This window comes from Branchiostoma lanceolatum, chromosome 13 (assembly GCF_035083965.1).
Source record: "Branchiostoma lanceolatum isolate klBraLanc5 chromosome 13, klBraLanc5.hap2, whole genome shotgun sequence".
Lineage (NCBI taxonomy): Eukaryota > Metazoa > Chordata > Leptocardii > Amphioxiformes > Branchiostomatidae > Branchiostoma > Branchiostoma lanceolatum.
The window spans coordinates 3,339,032-3,356,600 of record NC_089734.1 but is presented as its reverse complement, the minus strand read 5'-3'; the positions used below and the strand labels follow the sequence as shown (position 1 = coordinate 3,356,600).

General features: G+C 45.8%; 1 protein-coding gene across 1 annotated transcript in view; it reads left to right on the top strand.

The window, feature by feature from the left end:
- Positions 1-2,055: 2,055 nt before the first annotated feature.
- The window catches only part of LOC136447113 (serine-rich adhesin for platelets-like), a 29,036-nt gene continuing 13,522 nt past the window's right edge, over positions 2,056-17,569 (top strand). The window contains exons 1-13 of the mRNA XM_066445806.1: positions 2,056-9,610; positions 9,730-9,903; positions 10,842-10,964; positions 11,146-11,292; positions 12,042-12,226; positions 12,847-13,044; positions 13,324-13,485; positions 13,882-14,068; positions 14,389-14,543; positions 15,145-15,399; positions 15,806-15,953; positions 16,416-16,593; positions 16,981-17,141. Of these exons, the coding sequence (XP_066301903.1) occupies positions 2,071-9,610; positions 9,730-9,903; positions 10,842-10,964; positions 11,146-11,292; positions 12,042-12,226; positions 12,847-13,044; positions 13,324-13,485; positions 13,882-14,068; positions 14,389-14,543; positions 15,145-15,399; positions 15,806-15,953; positions 16,416-16,593; positions 16,981-17,141 (9,613 nt within the window). The 5' untranslated portion in view covers positions 2,056-2,070. The remainder of the gene's footprint in view (positions 9,611-9,729; positions 9,904-10,841; positions 10,965-11,145; positions 11,293-12,041; positions 12,227-12,846; positions 13,045-13,323; positions 13,486-13,881; positions 14,069-14,388; positions 14,544-15,144; positions 15,400-15,805; positions 15,954-16,415; positions 16,594-16,980; positions 17,142-17,569) is intronic.

Genomic DNA, 17,569 nt, shown 5'->3' with positions numbered 1-17,569 from the left:
AGTAAGGCGCCATCCATTAGATTCTCCACAGCAATATCCCCATCTACTGTACCCTTTACATCAACCCAGCATCCAGCCACTTCTACCATAGAAATCGCACCAACAACGACCGGAGGGATGGTTACTTCTACTATATCAGAGACAACAACAAGGCCATCTTACAAATACACCACCGATGCAGAACACGCCACAACGGTCACTGATTCTGGTGTTTCCTCTATTCAAGCACTCACAAGCACCACGATTCAAGCACTCAGAACTACAACACAGTCAAGCTCTACACAATCAACAAACAGGGAAGCAAAGACATCACTACAATCACTATCATCAACTGTACACACATCAACAATTGCGTCGACCCATAAGGAGGGCACCTCTCATGCCGACACATCCACGGTATTAACATCAACCCAGTTTCCAGTCACATCTACCATAGAAATCGCACCAACGACGGCTGAAGGGATGGTTACTTCTACTATATCAGAAACAACTGCCAGGCCATCTTACAAACACACCACCGACGCAGAACACTTGGCAACGGTTACCACTTCTGGTGTTTCCTATACTTCCACTCAGGTACTCAAAACAACAACGCAGTCTAGTTCTACACAACAAATAGATACGGAAGCAAAGACACCGCTACCACCACTAGCATCGACTGTACACACATCGACAGCTGCGTCGACCCATAAGGAAGGCACCTCTCGTGCCGACACATCAACAATATCAACCACAGCTTCCCTTCCTTCCTCTCCAACCTTATCTACCCAACAGACAGGTACCACGACACATGCGATGTCAACAGCTCAAGCTAGCATTCTAACTACATCGGCCAGACCTCCTACTTACACAACACAACTATCCACAACTACTAGCATGGGAAACACCCCGGCAATTACTACGCATGTACCGTCAATTACAACGATACCCGAGAGTACACTGTCTCCACTGTCGACAGATAAATATCAGGAAACAACAACATCTCAGAAGCAAACCAGTACTGAAAAACATACATCTAGTATAGGGACATCGACGCCAGTTACATCCACAGTTTCCCCGATTGCTACTGACGGATCTGTCTCCACAACATTCGGCAAACCAACACAGTCTACACAGGTAGGCTTGACATCAACAACGGCTGTGCCTCGCACAGTATCACAGCAACACACTTCCACTACATCCCGAACATCGTCAACAATATCGATCACTGGCAAGACATCCACACAGCAGGAAGGCACACTACAGAAAACAAGCAGCAGCAGTGTACCATCAACCCAGCAGTCCACTGCAGTCTTGCAATCTACTAGTTCACCACACTTTTCAACCAAACCCACAACAGCATCTACTCAAAGTGCAACAACAACTGCTGAAGGGCTGTTCACATCCCATTTAACAGACACAAACGTGATATCATCTACCGGACACACCACCGGAACACATCAAGTGACTGGTGTCTCTACTGGTGTTTCTCCAGAAGTTCTTACAAGCCAAACGAGCCCGCACACTACATCAGCCAAACCTATCACTTATACAACACAACCCCGCCAACATAAAACCACGACGGAGAGTACTACGCATTCACCGTCTGTTACAAAACCTTCTTTACACACGACACAACGAAGCACACAATTTTCAACATCACGACAGCAGTCGAGCATACAGGAGATTACATCCACTGCAGGAACCTCTTCGGTCTCCACTTCAAAAATACCGAAAGGGACGACTGAAGAATCCGTCTCCAATACACCCGGGCAGTCAACATACTCTACCATTGTTCCCCGAACAACATCAGCTGTTGTACCTACCACAACCCCTAACCGACCTCCCTATAGTACACCCCACACGCAATCAACTATATCAACAACCGACATAGAATCAACACAGCAACAGAGTACACGAGAAGAAACCAGCACACAGCAAATTTCCACTATCACCTCTCCCACTGGTATGAGGTCTACCCTACCACCACCAACAACAGTGAGAGAAACCTCGACAATGGCAACGTTTATGTCTTCACAGGGGCCAAGTAGCCAAAAGACAACGAGCGCATCTACTCTGTTGTCCACATCAATGTCACCATCTACTCAACTCTTAACGACATTGCCCCGTTCGACGGAAGTCACAACCACGTTTACTGCCGAAAGTTCACCACGCACGGCAACCGGACTTCTTACGTCAACTCTGACAGAAACAAGAGAGACACCATCTGACAAGAGCACCACTGAGCTAGGCCAAGGGACAACGGTCTCAAAGTCAGGTGTTTCTTCAACCACAAATACCGTATTCAGTACGAGCGGCACATCCCAACAAACTGGTATCGAACCAACAACATCACAGACGTCGACATCGCTAACATCAAAGTCAGTTATTACCGAACAAACATCAATACCTACATCAGGCCACCAGCAACAGACTACTAAGGCAGATACATCCGCAAGATCAACAAGTGAGGGACAAGACCTTCTGACATCTACGTTGAAGGAAGCAAAAGAAACATCATCCCATAGATCTACAACCGATGCTGATGAAATGACAACGATCCCTACTTCGACCGGCGTTTCCTCTACACGTCAGATATCAACAACATCTGTTCATTCTATGGCTTCACCGCAAACAAGCACCGAACTGACAACAGCAGGAACGTCATCTTCACAAACATCAACGGCTGGAGCTCAGGCTGAACAACCGACAACACTTGCATCAACATCTCAACAGCTATCAACCACACAAAGAATTACATCTACAGTAGGACCTAATACGGCGCCTACCTCGACAGTCCCGCAAATAACTACAGGCCAATCCACGTCGGGTGTTTCCTCCACTACGAGTCAGATATTCACAACAACTGCTCAGGTAATCAGTTCACAGCAAACAGGCACCGAACTGACGACAGAGATGTCATCATTGCCAACATCAACGGTGGTAGCTACTGAGCAACCGACAACACTTGCATCAACATATCACCATCAATCGACCACACAAAGAATGACATCTACAGTAGGAGCTACGTCGGTCCCTGCCTCAACGACGACAACCGACCAGTCCTCCTTTACAACAATTGGACTGCCAACATTGACTACTGCAGCAAGACTGACAACCACGTCTACTGCAGAAACTCGGGCAAGTACAACTGAAGGACTTCATTCGTCTACTTTGACGGAAACAACATTGGGAACATCATCTGCCATTCATTCATCTGCCAGACGTACCACCGATGTCGAACAAGTGACAACGGTCTCAACGCCCGGCGTTTCTTCCACTACAAGTGAGGTATTTAGAATATCTACGACAAGAGCTACGACGTTCCCTACTCCGACAGTCCCACAAAGGACAACTGGCCAATTTGTATCCACGACACTCGGACAGCCAACACGGACCACTGCGGTAGACCTTACATCAAAATCTACTTCACTAAGTACGAGCTCGCAGCAACCGTCAACTTTGACAACAACTGATACCGTATCGACACAACCGGAAACAACACAAGAAATGAGCAGCAGTAGAGCATCATCAACTCAGCTGTCCACAGCAGTTCCATCAACCAGCGTGCCAGCGGCGTCATCGCAATATTCTACGGGTGCCGCAACAACATCTACTGAAGAATCTCTAACTACGTCTACTTTGACAGAAACAACAGAGAGGTCATCTGCTAGACGCATGGTATCGACTGCTCAGTCTAGTACATCACAACGGACCAGCACAAAACATACATTAGAAGAGACACCATCATCACCAACGTCCACGGCAGAAGTAACTGGTGAACCATCAACACTAGTATCGACTCCTCAACAAAAATCCACTCGTACATACACCACAAAAACGTCAACAGAAGCGCCTTCAAGCGTTACCTCCCTTCCCGTTTCTACAAGCCTCTACTATCCAAGTACAAGTGAAATGAGTACTGTAACCACATCGGTCCCGCCTACTACTTACAGTACAGAAGCCTTACCAACGGTTACCGAACAAACCACTACGGTAGTGACCTCAAATCTGCCTTCTGTTAGAGCGACAGTCTCGAAGCGATCTTCGCCACAATCAACAGACAGAGGGGCAGATTTGTCAACATCTCAACCACTATCGACCACACAAAGAAAGCAATCTACGAAAGGAGCTTCTATGGTCCCAACCTCAACTGCTCAGACCATCACTTCACAACATACGAGCGCCAAACTGACAACAATAGATACGTCATCATCACCAAGATCAACACTTGCATCAACGTCTCAACAACAATCGACCACACAAAGAAAGGCATCTACGACAGGAGCGTCTTCGATCTCTACCACCACGACTGTCTCACAAAGTACAACTGATAAGTTTGACTTCACGACAACTGGACAGCCAACAGAGACTACTTCTCAAGAACTACTGACAACACAAATAACTAAATCTACAGCAGGGGCTTCTACGGCCCCTACCTCGACAGTGCCACAAAAAACAACTGACCTGTCTTTCTTCACGACACCTGGACAGACAACTGCAACAGGACTGACATCAACGGCTATCTCATCTGGCGCATCCTCACAGCAAACCGACTATACTACATCCCCAGCACCGTCCATATTGTCAAGCACTGGTATCGTATCTGCTCAACCTGAAACAACACGACAGGAAACAAGCACCAGTCTGCCATCTTCTACTCATACTCATACTAATACTGCAGGCCTGGCACCAGAGACTTCTTCCAGCACAATCCCACAGCAACCTAACTATACTACCTCTCTAACATCGTCAATTGTGACATCAACACATCATGAAACCACACGGCATGAAACAAGTAGCAGAAGGGCACCGTCCACAAAACAGTCCACGACAATGTCATCATCTGCCGTGCCGACAACGTCATCACGATTTTCAACCACACTTTCTGCCCATACGCCAGCAAGTACGCCGGAAGGGATTTTGACGTCTGCTTCAATAGAAACAACAGCAAAATCATCTGCTGGACGCACCACCGATGCTAAAGGAGTAACAACGGTCACCACGTCTGGCCTTTTCCCCACTTCAAATCAAGTATCCAGTATATCACAAGAAACAAGTACCAAACAGACGACAACGCAGACATTGCCATCAATGACAGGTACAATAGTAACTACTGAACCAAGATCAACAATAGCATCGACTCGTCAGCAGCAATCTACTCAGGCAGAAACTACCCGCATTTCAACAGAGTTATCGGGAACAAGTGCTGCTTCTACCTCCGCAACACTGAGACAGCCTGTACAGTCTACTTTCGTAGACCTGGCATCTACAGCTAGCGCACCACGTACATCTCGTGCGCCTTCCGATACTACTTTACAGATGTCGTCAACCATTTCAACCACTGGCATGACAACAGCAAGACGGGAAGCAAGCAGCAGCAGTGCACCAACCACAAAGCTGTCTACAACAATAACCTCATCTACTGCATCAGCATCATCGGTAATTTCACCTCGAGCCACGGTCACGTCAACTTCCGAAGCTCCGCCAACAACTGCCGAAGGGCTGCTCACGTCTACTGTTACAAAAACAGCAACAACGAGAACATCCGCAAGGCCCACCACTGATGCCAATGAAATGACAACGGTGTCTACGACCAGCAATGTGCTCAGCGCGACTTCTCAGTCTAGCACATCGCAACATACGAGCACTGAACAGGTATTGTCCTCAATGACATCAACGACGGCGGTTCCTAAGGAAACATCCACAGTTGCATCTACTCATCAGCAGAAATCGACAAATGCAGAAACGACCGCCACTTCGACAGAGGTCTTAGAAACGTCTACATCTATTCCTTCTACAACGGTATCCACACCCAGCAATGTATTCAGTTCAACTACTCAGTCTAGTGCATCGCAACGGACGAGCACTGAACAGGCATTGTCTTCAATGACATCGACCACGGCAGCTCCCGGGGAAACATCAACAGTGGCTCCAACAACTGCCGAAGGGCTGCTCAGATCTACTTTGACAGAAACAACCAAAACGTCCGCAAGGCCCACAACTGATGCCAATGAAATGACAACGTTCTCTACGCCCAGCAATGTACTCAGCACGACTACTCAGTCTAGTACATCGCAACAGACGAACACTGAACAGGCATTGTCTTCAATGACATCAACGACGGCAGTTCTCGGGGAAACATCAACAGTAGCACTAACAACTGCCGAAGGTCTATTCACATCTACTTTGACAGAAACAACCAAAACGTCCGCAAGGCCCACAACTGATGCCAATGAAATGACAACGTTCTCTACGCCCAGCAATGTACTCAGCACGACTACTCAGTCTAGTACATCGCAACAGACGAGCACTGAACAGGCATTGTCTTCAATGACATCAACGACGGCGGTTCCTGTGGAACCATCAACAGTTGCAGCTACTCAGCAGAAGAAATCAACAAATGCAAAAACGACCGCTTTTTCGACCAAGGTTTTAGTAACGTCTACCTCTATTCCGTCTACAACGGTTTCTACACCCAGCAATGTATTCAGTACGCGGGCTTCTCAGTCTGGTACATCGCAACAGACGAGCACTGAACAGGCATTGTCCTCAATGACATCTACTGATGTAGGTCCTACAGAACCATCAACAGTTTCATCTACATATCAACAGAAATCCACAAATGCAGAAACGACCGCCTTTTCAACAGAGGTTTTAGAAACGTCTACATCTATTTCTTCTACAAGTCTGGCCTTCCAAGAGAGCACAGTGGTAACAGCACATACAGTGTACAGACCACAAACCTCCCCCACCACAACCGAGAAAATCACGACTGTGGGTACCACGCATTTGCCTTACGTTACAACATCAGTAATGGAAACGTCTTCACCACATTCAATCAAATCTACAAGTGCCTCTGCGTCATCTACTTCAGTTTTACAAAGAACGACTGGCCGATTCGCCTCCACAACACTCGGACACTCAGCAAAGACTACTGATGTAGGCATCACAACAAAAACTACTTCACCAAGCACAACCTCAAAGCGACCCACTTACACGACCTCTTTGACATCATCGATCTTGTCAACCACTGACATCGTATCTACTCAACCTAAAACAACGCGACAGGAAATAAGCAGTAGCAAGGCGCCATCTACAAGGAGTTCCACTATGCTGACGTCATCTGCCGCACCCACAACGCCAACGAAAGTTCAAAGCACACCTACTACCGTGTCTTCAACAACAAAAGGGCTTCTCACGTCTACTTTGACAAAAACAACAGGAAGAGTATCTTCTAAGAGCACCACGGATCAGGTGACAACAGCTTCCACAGCTGGTGTTTCCCCCGCTACCAGTCAGGCATTCAGCACAACTACACAGTTAAGCACATTACAACAAACCAGCCCCAAAGAGACGACAGTCATGTCAACATCGACAGCATCAACGACAGATTTTACAGACGAACCACCAACAGTTGCGACGACGTATCTGCAGAAATCTACAAATGCAGGCACGACCAGCCTGTCAACAGCTGTTCCCATTACATCTACTCTTCGTCCCTCCACAAGCCTGCCGTCTCAACAGAGCACAGGATCTACAACACCTGCGGTGCCCACAGGGCAAACCACCCGTCACACCAAATCGACACAACGTGTTACTTACAGAACACAAAGTGTTCCGACAACTACAGAGAAAAACACGGGGAAGGTTACTACACCTTTGCCGCCCGTTGTAACAACAGTAACGACCCCTTCTTCGTCATCCTCGACAAAAGGGCAGACCGTTTCTTCAACATCACAACAACAGTCAACACAGGGAATTTCATCTACTGGAAGATCTTCTGCAGTATCTACCTCCGAAATGCCTGCCAAAACAACTTACCAATCTGTCTCCACAACACACGGACAGACAGCACAGTCTACTATCAAAGGCTTAGCATCAACGGTTAGAGCTCCTTCCACAAACTCACGGCAACCAACCACCTCGTCAATTGAGTCAACTACTGGCACGACATCTGCCAGACAAGAAAGTACACGCCAGGATACAAGCAGCAGCACCTCACCATCCACAACATTGTCCACTGCAACCTCGCCATCTTATGTACCAGCTACATCATCACAGACTCCATCCCAGGTCTTCAGTACATCTACTGCCGAACCTTCGACAAGTACAGCTGAATTTAATCCTACTTCTACTTTGACAGAAACGACGGCAAAATTATCTACCAGAAGTACGACCGGAGTAGACCAGTTGACAACAGCGTCCCCGTCTGGTCTTTCTTCCACTACAAAGGAGGTACTCAGAACAACTTCTCAGCCTGGCACATCACAGCTAACCAGCACCAAGCAGACAACGGTACAGGCACTGTCTTCAATGACATCAACGGTAGTAGTTACAGGAGGACCGTCAACAGAAGCATCGTCTCGTCAGCAGATATCTACCCATGCAGACACGACCACCATTTCAACAGAAGTATATGAAACAACTACATCTCTTCCCTCTACTACAGGCATGACGTATCTAAATAGTACAAGTGCGACAACGCGTCCAGGTTCGACAAGTCAAACCAGTCCCTCAATTACATCCAGCCAGCCTGTCACGTACAGAACACAAAACGTCCCGACTACTATCAATGAACACACAACAGCAGCAACCACTCAGTTGCCATCATTGCTTACAACTGTCATGCGACCATATTCGCCACAGTCGACAGGACGAGGTATGAAATTACCAACATCTCAACAGCAATCGACAACACGGGAAATCAAATCTACTACAAACCCTGCTGTGAGCTTTACCTCGACAGCCTCATCACAAACAACTGATAGAGCTGTCGGCACAACAATTGGACAGATACCTAAATCCACTTCTGTCCCAACAACTACCGAAGAAGCCAAGAGTACGGCCACCACAAGGTTAACAACGCTTTCACAGCAGTCTTCATCGTACTCGACAGAAAGAGATACAGACTTCTCAACCTCTCAACAACAGTCGACCTTACAGAAAACCAAAACTGTAACAGAAGCTTCAACGGTTTCTACTACGACAGAATCTCCACAAACGACTGCGCAATATGCTTCCACAACACTCGGGCAGACAACACAGTCTACGGTCGTAGCCCAGGCATCAACAACTAGTGTACCCCGCACAACATCACAGATTTTCACGTATACTTCATCCCAAACATCGTCAGTTGTGCCAACCACTGCCAGGCCGTCTAAAACAACTGAACAACCTGCCTCCACAACACTCGGACAGCCGACACCGTCTGCTGTTGTAAGCCAGGCATCAACAGCTAGCGCACCTCGTACAACATCACAGAGTTCCACCTCAGTTATGTCGACCACTCCCAGTCCATCCACGCGTCAAGAAAGCACACGAGAAGAAACAAGCACACGGCAAACCACTGTGACATCCGGTGCAACGACTTATGAAACTTCTACTCGTGCAGATGACCTACAGGAAACGACAGTTTTCACGACTTCTGCTGCTGCTCCTACAACTGAATTTACATCTCCCACAGACGTAAGCGTTGTCATAAACACAACAGCAATGACAACTCCAGCAACAATAATACCAACGTCTACCTCATCTTTAAAATCGAAAACCACCAGAAAGACAATCGTTGACCAACGTTCAACGTCATCTCCAACTTCAACGACGACACAGACAACACCAGCCTGTATCGGTTCGTATTTTCCTTGCACTTTGGCGATTTCGTTATGTGAGATTTCAATGACCCAGAACGCGTCTTGTTAAAATAGTAAAACAGAATCATAGTACTTTTTCCCACTCCCCGACTAATAGATGGGCAGTATGGTGCTTGGAGCGAGTGGTCCAACTGTTCGGCGTTCTGTGGACTAGGCATACAGACAAGAACACGACTGTGCAACAACCCTCCCCCTTCCGACTGTGGCCGTTATTGTATCGGTCAGGACACCGAAATAAAGAACTGTCATAGCAAGGAATGCGAGGAAGGAAGTAAGTATGGTTTCTGAATTTACAATTAACTTTCTGACCTCAGTTTTTATCTGTTCAAACTAACGAATAACATTTGCAGTGTATCATTCTTAATCTTGTCTGTTTTTTTGTTTGCTTGTTTTTTTTGTGGTTTGTGTGTTTGTTTAACACGCACAACCAGGGCTGCCCAACTAGCCTGTGGCTATTCCAAAGGGCTAGCCCTCTGACGAAGACGAGACATTACAGTGTAATACAGTGAATAACAGTCTATAACAATGTGTGTTCTAATACCATTGTATCACCAATGATAACATATCTCACACTATTAACTTGACGACTTACAGTTATCGACTGGTGTTCAGACGAGGAAGACCGCTGTGGCCAAGTGGCACACGGTGGCATTTGCTCCTTACTGGAGGATGACTATCTGTGTTCTTGCCAACCTGGATGGAAAATCCACCACAATAACAACGGCACTTTCGAACATTGTCATGGTGAATAGCTCAACAAAATAACAAAGTTTTCAAAGCGTTGTTTTTGATGGTTTATTTGGTGGTCTTTTGTTTTCGTTATTTTCTAGACCCTAGACCCTAGACCACGGACCCTAGACCATGGACCCTAGACCACGGACCCTAGACCCTAGACCCTAGACCCTAGACCCTAGACCCTAGACCCTAGACCCTAGACCCTAGACCCTAGACCCTGGATTCTGTTAGCATGCACTGTTCTACGTGGAGTTTTGCCTCCATATTGTAATCGATAGCTTGTCAGACGTAGCAGATAGTCAACTGTTCTCTGAGCTGTCATAAGCTTTTCGTGCATGGTGGGTTTGGTTTGCAATTTCTCTTATCTCATACGAAGCTGCTTCTTGTCGCATCCCCTTTGGAAACTTTCGTGCAACTTTTATTTTCTGTATCTGTACTTCGTTTAACAATTACTTAACTGTGTATCAACATTAGACATAGAGGAGTGCGAGTTAGGCAGCCACGATTGCGACCCTGTGGCCATTTGTACCAACACGTTGGGAGGTTACACGTGCGAGTGTCCAGCTGGCTACGATGGCAACGGGACACACTGCGAAGGTATGACATTTTCCGAGCGCCTTTTAGATTCAGACACATTTTACTTCAAGTTGCCAAATATGGGTATCACATGCATTTTCTTTTAATCTTTACCCTTGTATTTTCATAAGCTATTGCCACCTTTTTTTACCTTGGTAATCTAGATTTGAACTACAACGAACATTCGTTCTTTTCCATGCAGATGTAGATGAATGTGCTACATCTAATGCTACCAACTGTGACGACCACGCCTACTGCCAGAACCTCGCGGGGAGCTACACCTGTGTGTGCGAATTCGGGTTCAAGTCTTCTGTGGACGAGGGGACAGGCTTCGTGGGGCAGTGCATAGGTGAGTTCAACAGCTATCTTACAGCAAACATAATCTGATATCACTTTGATAATGGTCTTCGAGATATGTTCTACAGCAGCTACGTGGCTGTAGCATCAAATCAACATACGAATTAAATTGATAATCTCTTTATCCAGTAAAAATGGCGACGTATTATAAAAGAGGGAGACCCAGACACATGTTTCCTTCTAAACTGACTACAGCTGTCGCAACATAAATGCTAACGGTCTAATGTGCTTCATTATGCCCCTCTGAAGCATTCCCGAAGTTTGCTAATCTCCGTGAAAAAGATAACAGACTGGAGACTCACTGGATCACAAGGCTCTTTATTCACAACCGTCTGTCACCTTCCTCGGGGCAATGCTAACTGGTACTATTCCTCACTGCAGCAAGGTGTCGCTGCTTACAATGCGGTCTCAAACGTAAATAGATATCACCTGTTTGCTAATCTTTGGCGTCGGCGTGGCGTAACGATTGGAGCGTTGGACTCAGAACCAATAGGCCCCTGGTTCGATGCTCACAATGCCCCCGACGTTGTGCCCTTGCGAAAGGCACTTTATACGACCTTCCCTGACGGCGGAGTGACGCCCATGGAGCCACTTCGGCTAAATATGTTAAAATGTGTGCCAAAAACACACTACGGATTTAGTGCGCCAATGTGCCAACATCTGCAAATTGACATCCACCAAGAGCCGTTACATTTTTTTTGATTATCTTTCATGTGTCATCTTTCACTTTGTGTTGTCCAGAGGATCGGTTCTACCCGTTTGGTGTGGACCAAGAAGACTTCAGACTCACGGCTTCGTCGGCGAGAAATCGGCAATCTCTGACCCGGAGCGGGCACCACCTCGTCATGGAGGAGGCCTCGTCCACTCTGATCGGCGTGGAGAACGGCATCCCGCTCTTCGGAGGCATCATCTGCAACTCTGTCTATGTAGGTGTTCTTAGACTTTTATTGTGTGTGGGTTTTTTTTTCAGATTTGAATTAGACAGCGATGATTCCAAATGTTTATTGTGTAACACAGAGCACATCGTTTTTGAGAATGCAAAAGCAACAAAGCACACAACTTTAAACAAAATCCCCATGATTTTATTTGTATGCCCTTTATCATCTACAACTCTATCTATGTAGGTGCTCTTATACTTTTATTGTTTTTAATGACTATTTAAATAGACAGCTGTTATTGCTGATGCCTCTTCATATCTATTCTGTAACACAGAACACATCGTTTTTGAGACCACCAAAAAATCGAAGCACAATCATCACACACACACGACTTCAAACAGAATCCCTGTGTGTGTGATTTTATTCTGTAAGAACTTCTATCATCTGTAACTCTGTCTATGTAGGTTTTTACATGTCTGAAATTGATACCGATGGTTTCTAATAGAATCCCATGTAATTGGGTGGCATACAGCAAACCGTTCATACACACACCGAAGCAGCAATGCATATACATCATCGCACAAAGTTAAACAGAATCCCATTGTGAAATAATTTTATAAGAACTTTTGTTCAAATTCCATAAGACAGTGTTGTTTTCCCAAAAACAGGTTTCTGAAAACGGACTGCTAGTCATCACATCGACCAAGGCAGAGGAGCAGGAATACATCAATGAGTACTTGACCTTCAGGCACCCTGAGTCCATGGACAGCGTTCTGGAGTCCAACAGAACGAACGTCTGTGGTGTCCTGGCTGCCTTCTGGTCCAACAACAGATTCAACGGTTTACGGACCAACCAAGGCCCTAGGGTATCTATTTTATCCACTTGTTTGTATGCAAAGATGTCGTAGACCTTACGAAAGTCGCTGTACGTTTGTTGTGTCAAATGAATGAAGATTGCTTATTGTCTAGATTCATATGTTGCCTGCATTGAAAATTTGTGATATATTTTATTAACTGATCTAGAAAATCTAGAAAAGCAACCATCAATAACATGGTTCTGAGCCCAATGATCTAACCGTTACACCACATGTGAAAACGTATTTACTATATTGATCATTGTTTGCTTACCTCTTCTCCCTTGCAAGGTCTGGTACCAAGCCTACACCAACACCAGCGGCAACATCCTCCAGAGAAGTAACCTGGACGTGGCGCGATACTTCCCCGGAACATCGGACTACAGGGCCACGTTCACACTGGTCGCTACATGGGAGGACATGGTGCCAGACTGGGAGACTGCGGACGGGGAGGTAGGTGTACATAGAATGTCACTACGTGCAGAAAACCGCGCGAATCTGTTTTGAAATTGAACCTGCGTGAAGAGGCACGTCGAGGTACGTCGCCATATTGGACCACGCAGTCGTAGTCAGTTCTCGCGAGACTTGTATAAAATCAGTACTACGCAGTACGCAAGTCCAAAGAGTGGGTCATGAAATCGGCATTTTCCAAGTCTTCAAAAGTCTTTCAGGTTTAACGAACGGTCTCCATCATCATGTTGATTTTGTTCTTGTTGTTCACCTTGTAGTGCCTAGTTGCACATAGGACAGCACGTTTTCTTTCTGTTTCAGTACTGCGCAGTGTATATCTTTACAGGGAGGGGTTGCTAACCTCTACATCATCATACTGAGTACTGGTTCATTTTTCAGACCAACACCTTCCAAGCGGTTCTGACGACGGACAACGTGAACACCTACGTATGGTATCTGTATAAAGATCAAGGCATGACCTGGGTACCCAACTATTTGCCTGACGTCATCCAGTTTGACGGTTATCCCGCGAGAGTCGGATATGCCGTTAGGAACAGCTACACCTCCGAGGAAGACCACAACTCCGGTAAGAACACACATTGATTCATTTGCCTTTGCCATCGTTATACGAAAGCACTAATATCATTGTATAGTGCTTGAAAAAGAACAATTTACATTAGAAATGTAAGTCATTCTTCAGTTGTTGATGAATTGAATAAGTCCTGAAACTATCTCACTGAGATTTACAGATACAATAGTAGTTTTTAGTTTCAACTCTGCCTCAAAGTTAGATTTAGAAAGGTAATCAAAAATCTACTTCCTGCAGTTGATTGCAATGCTAGCTTCATGTTTGAAAAACCGAAATTATTCAAAAGATATTTCTAAAACATTTTTGTATGTTAACAGCTCAGTGGGCTTGGGTGTCTTCGGAGGAAAACGTGTACCGTATCGACCAGAAGGTTTCCGTGACAACCAACATGACCGGCCGGATCGCGTACAGGCTGGAGAACAACGGGCCTGACTTTGTTAATCCGGTCAAAGCATGCCGCGACTGGTACAACGTGAGTAAAACACATCTACTCGTAATAACATACTGCTTATGCCGGGTTTCTGGTAACACGACCAGATATAACAAAAACCTGCGGACCCTAGCTTTGTTGGGGTCGACCGCTGGTAAGAAACTTATAGATGTCGCGTTGTTTAACTATATATGTTGGATCACTTTGAATCATTTCACGTTGGAAATCTAAAAAGAAAGAAAATCCCTATGTACCGACTCCAATTATTTCCTCGTTTGACCGTAATTGGAAACTCATCATTGATTTGTTCCTAGGCCTTATTTGTGTGGACTTAACTCCTTACTGTCCTAACACATTCAGCGCCATATTTCAACCAGGTCTGTTTTTTTCCTCAATGAAAAAGGGAAGTATAGTTTTACTCTGTTTGAGTGTGTGTGCGTGCGTGCGTGCGTGCGTGCGTACTCGGCAGAACTTCTGAATGTATTGCAATGATATTTGTTACGCGGGTAGGTGTTGATTTGGGGCCTCGGGGTGGCTGACATGGTACTGCAGCTGGGCCGGTTTTTGTATCTTTGGTCCCGGACATGCTCTAGTCTTGATTTCTTGTTCTCAACTCGTTTTACTCTTACATCCCTTATTCCAGGAAGAGCCGGATCCTCATTCCTGGGCAAGCGAGGTGATGGACACCTGTCCCGGCTACCTGTCCCAGGCCCGGGAGGAGATTGGGCTGTGGGAGGCCACCAGCTCCACGGAAAAAGGACACGTCTGCTTCCAGAGGCGCTTCGCCCTGTCCTCTGGAGGCAACCTGGACTGTTGCTACAAGAAGGAGGATCAGGGTCTGATCACCAGCCTGCACATGTGGGACAAGGGCACCGGATTTGTGCACAAATACGAAAAGGTACGACTACCATGGACGTTTTGATTGAATCAGGCTTTTAGCGTCTTATTGAAAAACTACCTGGAGACACACTGTGACAAGACGCCTATAGGCAATGGAGATCACCTGGGATGCAGATCAGTGTTAAGCACAGAACAGACCCCAGTGGAGGAAACTCATCACGGCCTTGTGACACACACGGGATAAAAATTTGAAGAAAAAAAAGAAACTAGGACAGGACATATTTTCATGACAAAGGAAGCACCTCTTATCAATAAGCAACACATTTAATATGCATTTTTAGTTTTTATAATCCTGTATTATTATGTTCTTATTTTGTAGTCTACCAACGAGACTCGTATCAATTCACAACACATTAAATATGTATTTTCATTTTTAGAAACCCTGTATTCTTCTTGTTTTCTAGTCTACCAACGAGACCAGCGAATACTACCGACGGGACTACCTGCCCCAGATGTGGTGTTGTCGCCGCTCCCGATCAGACAAATGTTGCGAGATGTACGCGGAGAAGCGTCCAACTGCTTCATATCAAAAGTACACAGCAAGCTTCCTCGGTACGCAACATTATGATTACTGCATTGGGTATACAAGAAAGAGCTAAACGTACAATCTCTATCCCTCTCCCTCTCTCTCTCTCTCTCTCTCTCTCTCTCTCTCTCTCTCTCTCTAGGTGTGTGTGTGGGGTGTGTGTGTGTGTGTGTGTGTGCGTGTGTGTAGTTGTGTGTGTGTGCGTGTGTGTAGTTGTGTGTGTGTGTGTGTTTACATTCCCTGTATTAGTTGGATTAGTTTATGCAGACCTCGCTTTAGGCTGTAGGAACCAATTTTTGATCGTCACGCTGAGTCTCACTGCTAGCAGATAAATTAGTTTGATGAGCTTTGGCCAGCTGCCACTTTTCTCCGTTTTTTTTTATCAAATGAGAAAACACATGGGGTTGTATTTCTCCTGTAATCGGTGTTGTATTTCTTCTGTAATCGAGTGATCTAACGGACTAATCTTTGTGTGTTCCTTTGGACAGCAACGGCATACGGTGAGCCCCACATCGGAACCCTGGACGGCCGGACGTACACCTTTAACGGCCACGGCGAGTACGTTATGCTGAGGAGCACCGCTGACGCGCCGCACACGTTCATGATGCAGGGGCGCACAGACAGACCTGTCATGGACGGCGTTAGGATCAGGGCTACGGTCTTCACGTGAGTAACCTTATCTTTACTTACTAATAGAGAGTGGACAAATATCAGGCAACATTTACGATTTTAGACATTTGAGGAGACGTTTCAGCTGGTTGTAATTGGCAAATATAGGTACAGTCTAGTAACCGACGTTGCCCTGTAAAATTTCTAAATGGTTAAAAAATTGAACGAATTTTGTTGTTTTCAGTTTGTGGAATCGTGTTGGTTTCGGTGTGGTTTTCACAGATTGATGTTTACAGATGATCAATAAAGTCTACTGAAAGCTCAATGAAGTCATAGATATAAAGTTTTATGATTAGAGTATCGATATGGTTCATAAAGTACTAATTCTAATGATGTAGAGGTAGCAAATTAAACATAATAACCCTGATGATGTCCACGTTACAGTGCTATTGCGGTACAGCAGCCAAACAACAAGGTCCAAGTCTATCTGGACAGTAACGGCACGGGCGTCGGTGTCACCATCGACGACGAGAACATCCCGCTGGCTGCGATCGCCGACGGCAGTCGGACCAAGTTCAACGACGGCCTGATCACCGTCATCTATGGTAAACTTGAATTTGTTTTGTTGTTGTCTGTTTGCGGAATTTTCTCAATTTCTAAGCGGTTATTTCACAGGTTTGAAACCCTATTCGGCCAAATTATATATGACTCCTTCCCTGACTGTGAATGGATTTCCTCATCCCCTGTCATGGAGCTGTCAGCTGCAGCATAGGTGCTGAAGCGCACAGGAGTGCCTGCCATCGATACATGAGGCTGCCAAAAAGAAGACACAAGAGCAGATGATTATGTATGTTCAAGGTTGGACAAGTCCATTGCCCCGACTGCCAGGGGCAAGTGAAATTGCCGATAGGGAAAGCGCATACCCTTCTGTTCATTTTTACACGACATCCACACAAAGTGTAAATTAAGCAAGCTGGAAGAGGCCTACAGCTTTGGTCTTGTAATTAAGCTATTGTTACATGCTTTAAAATTA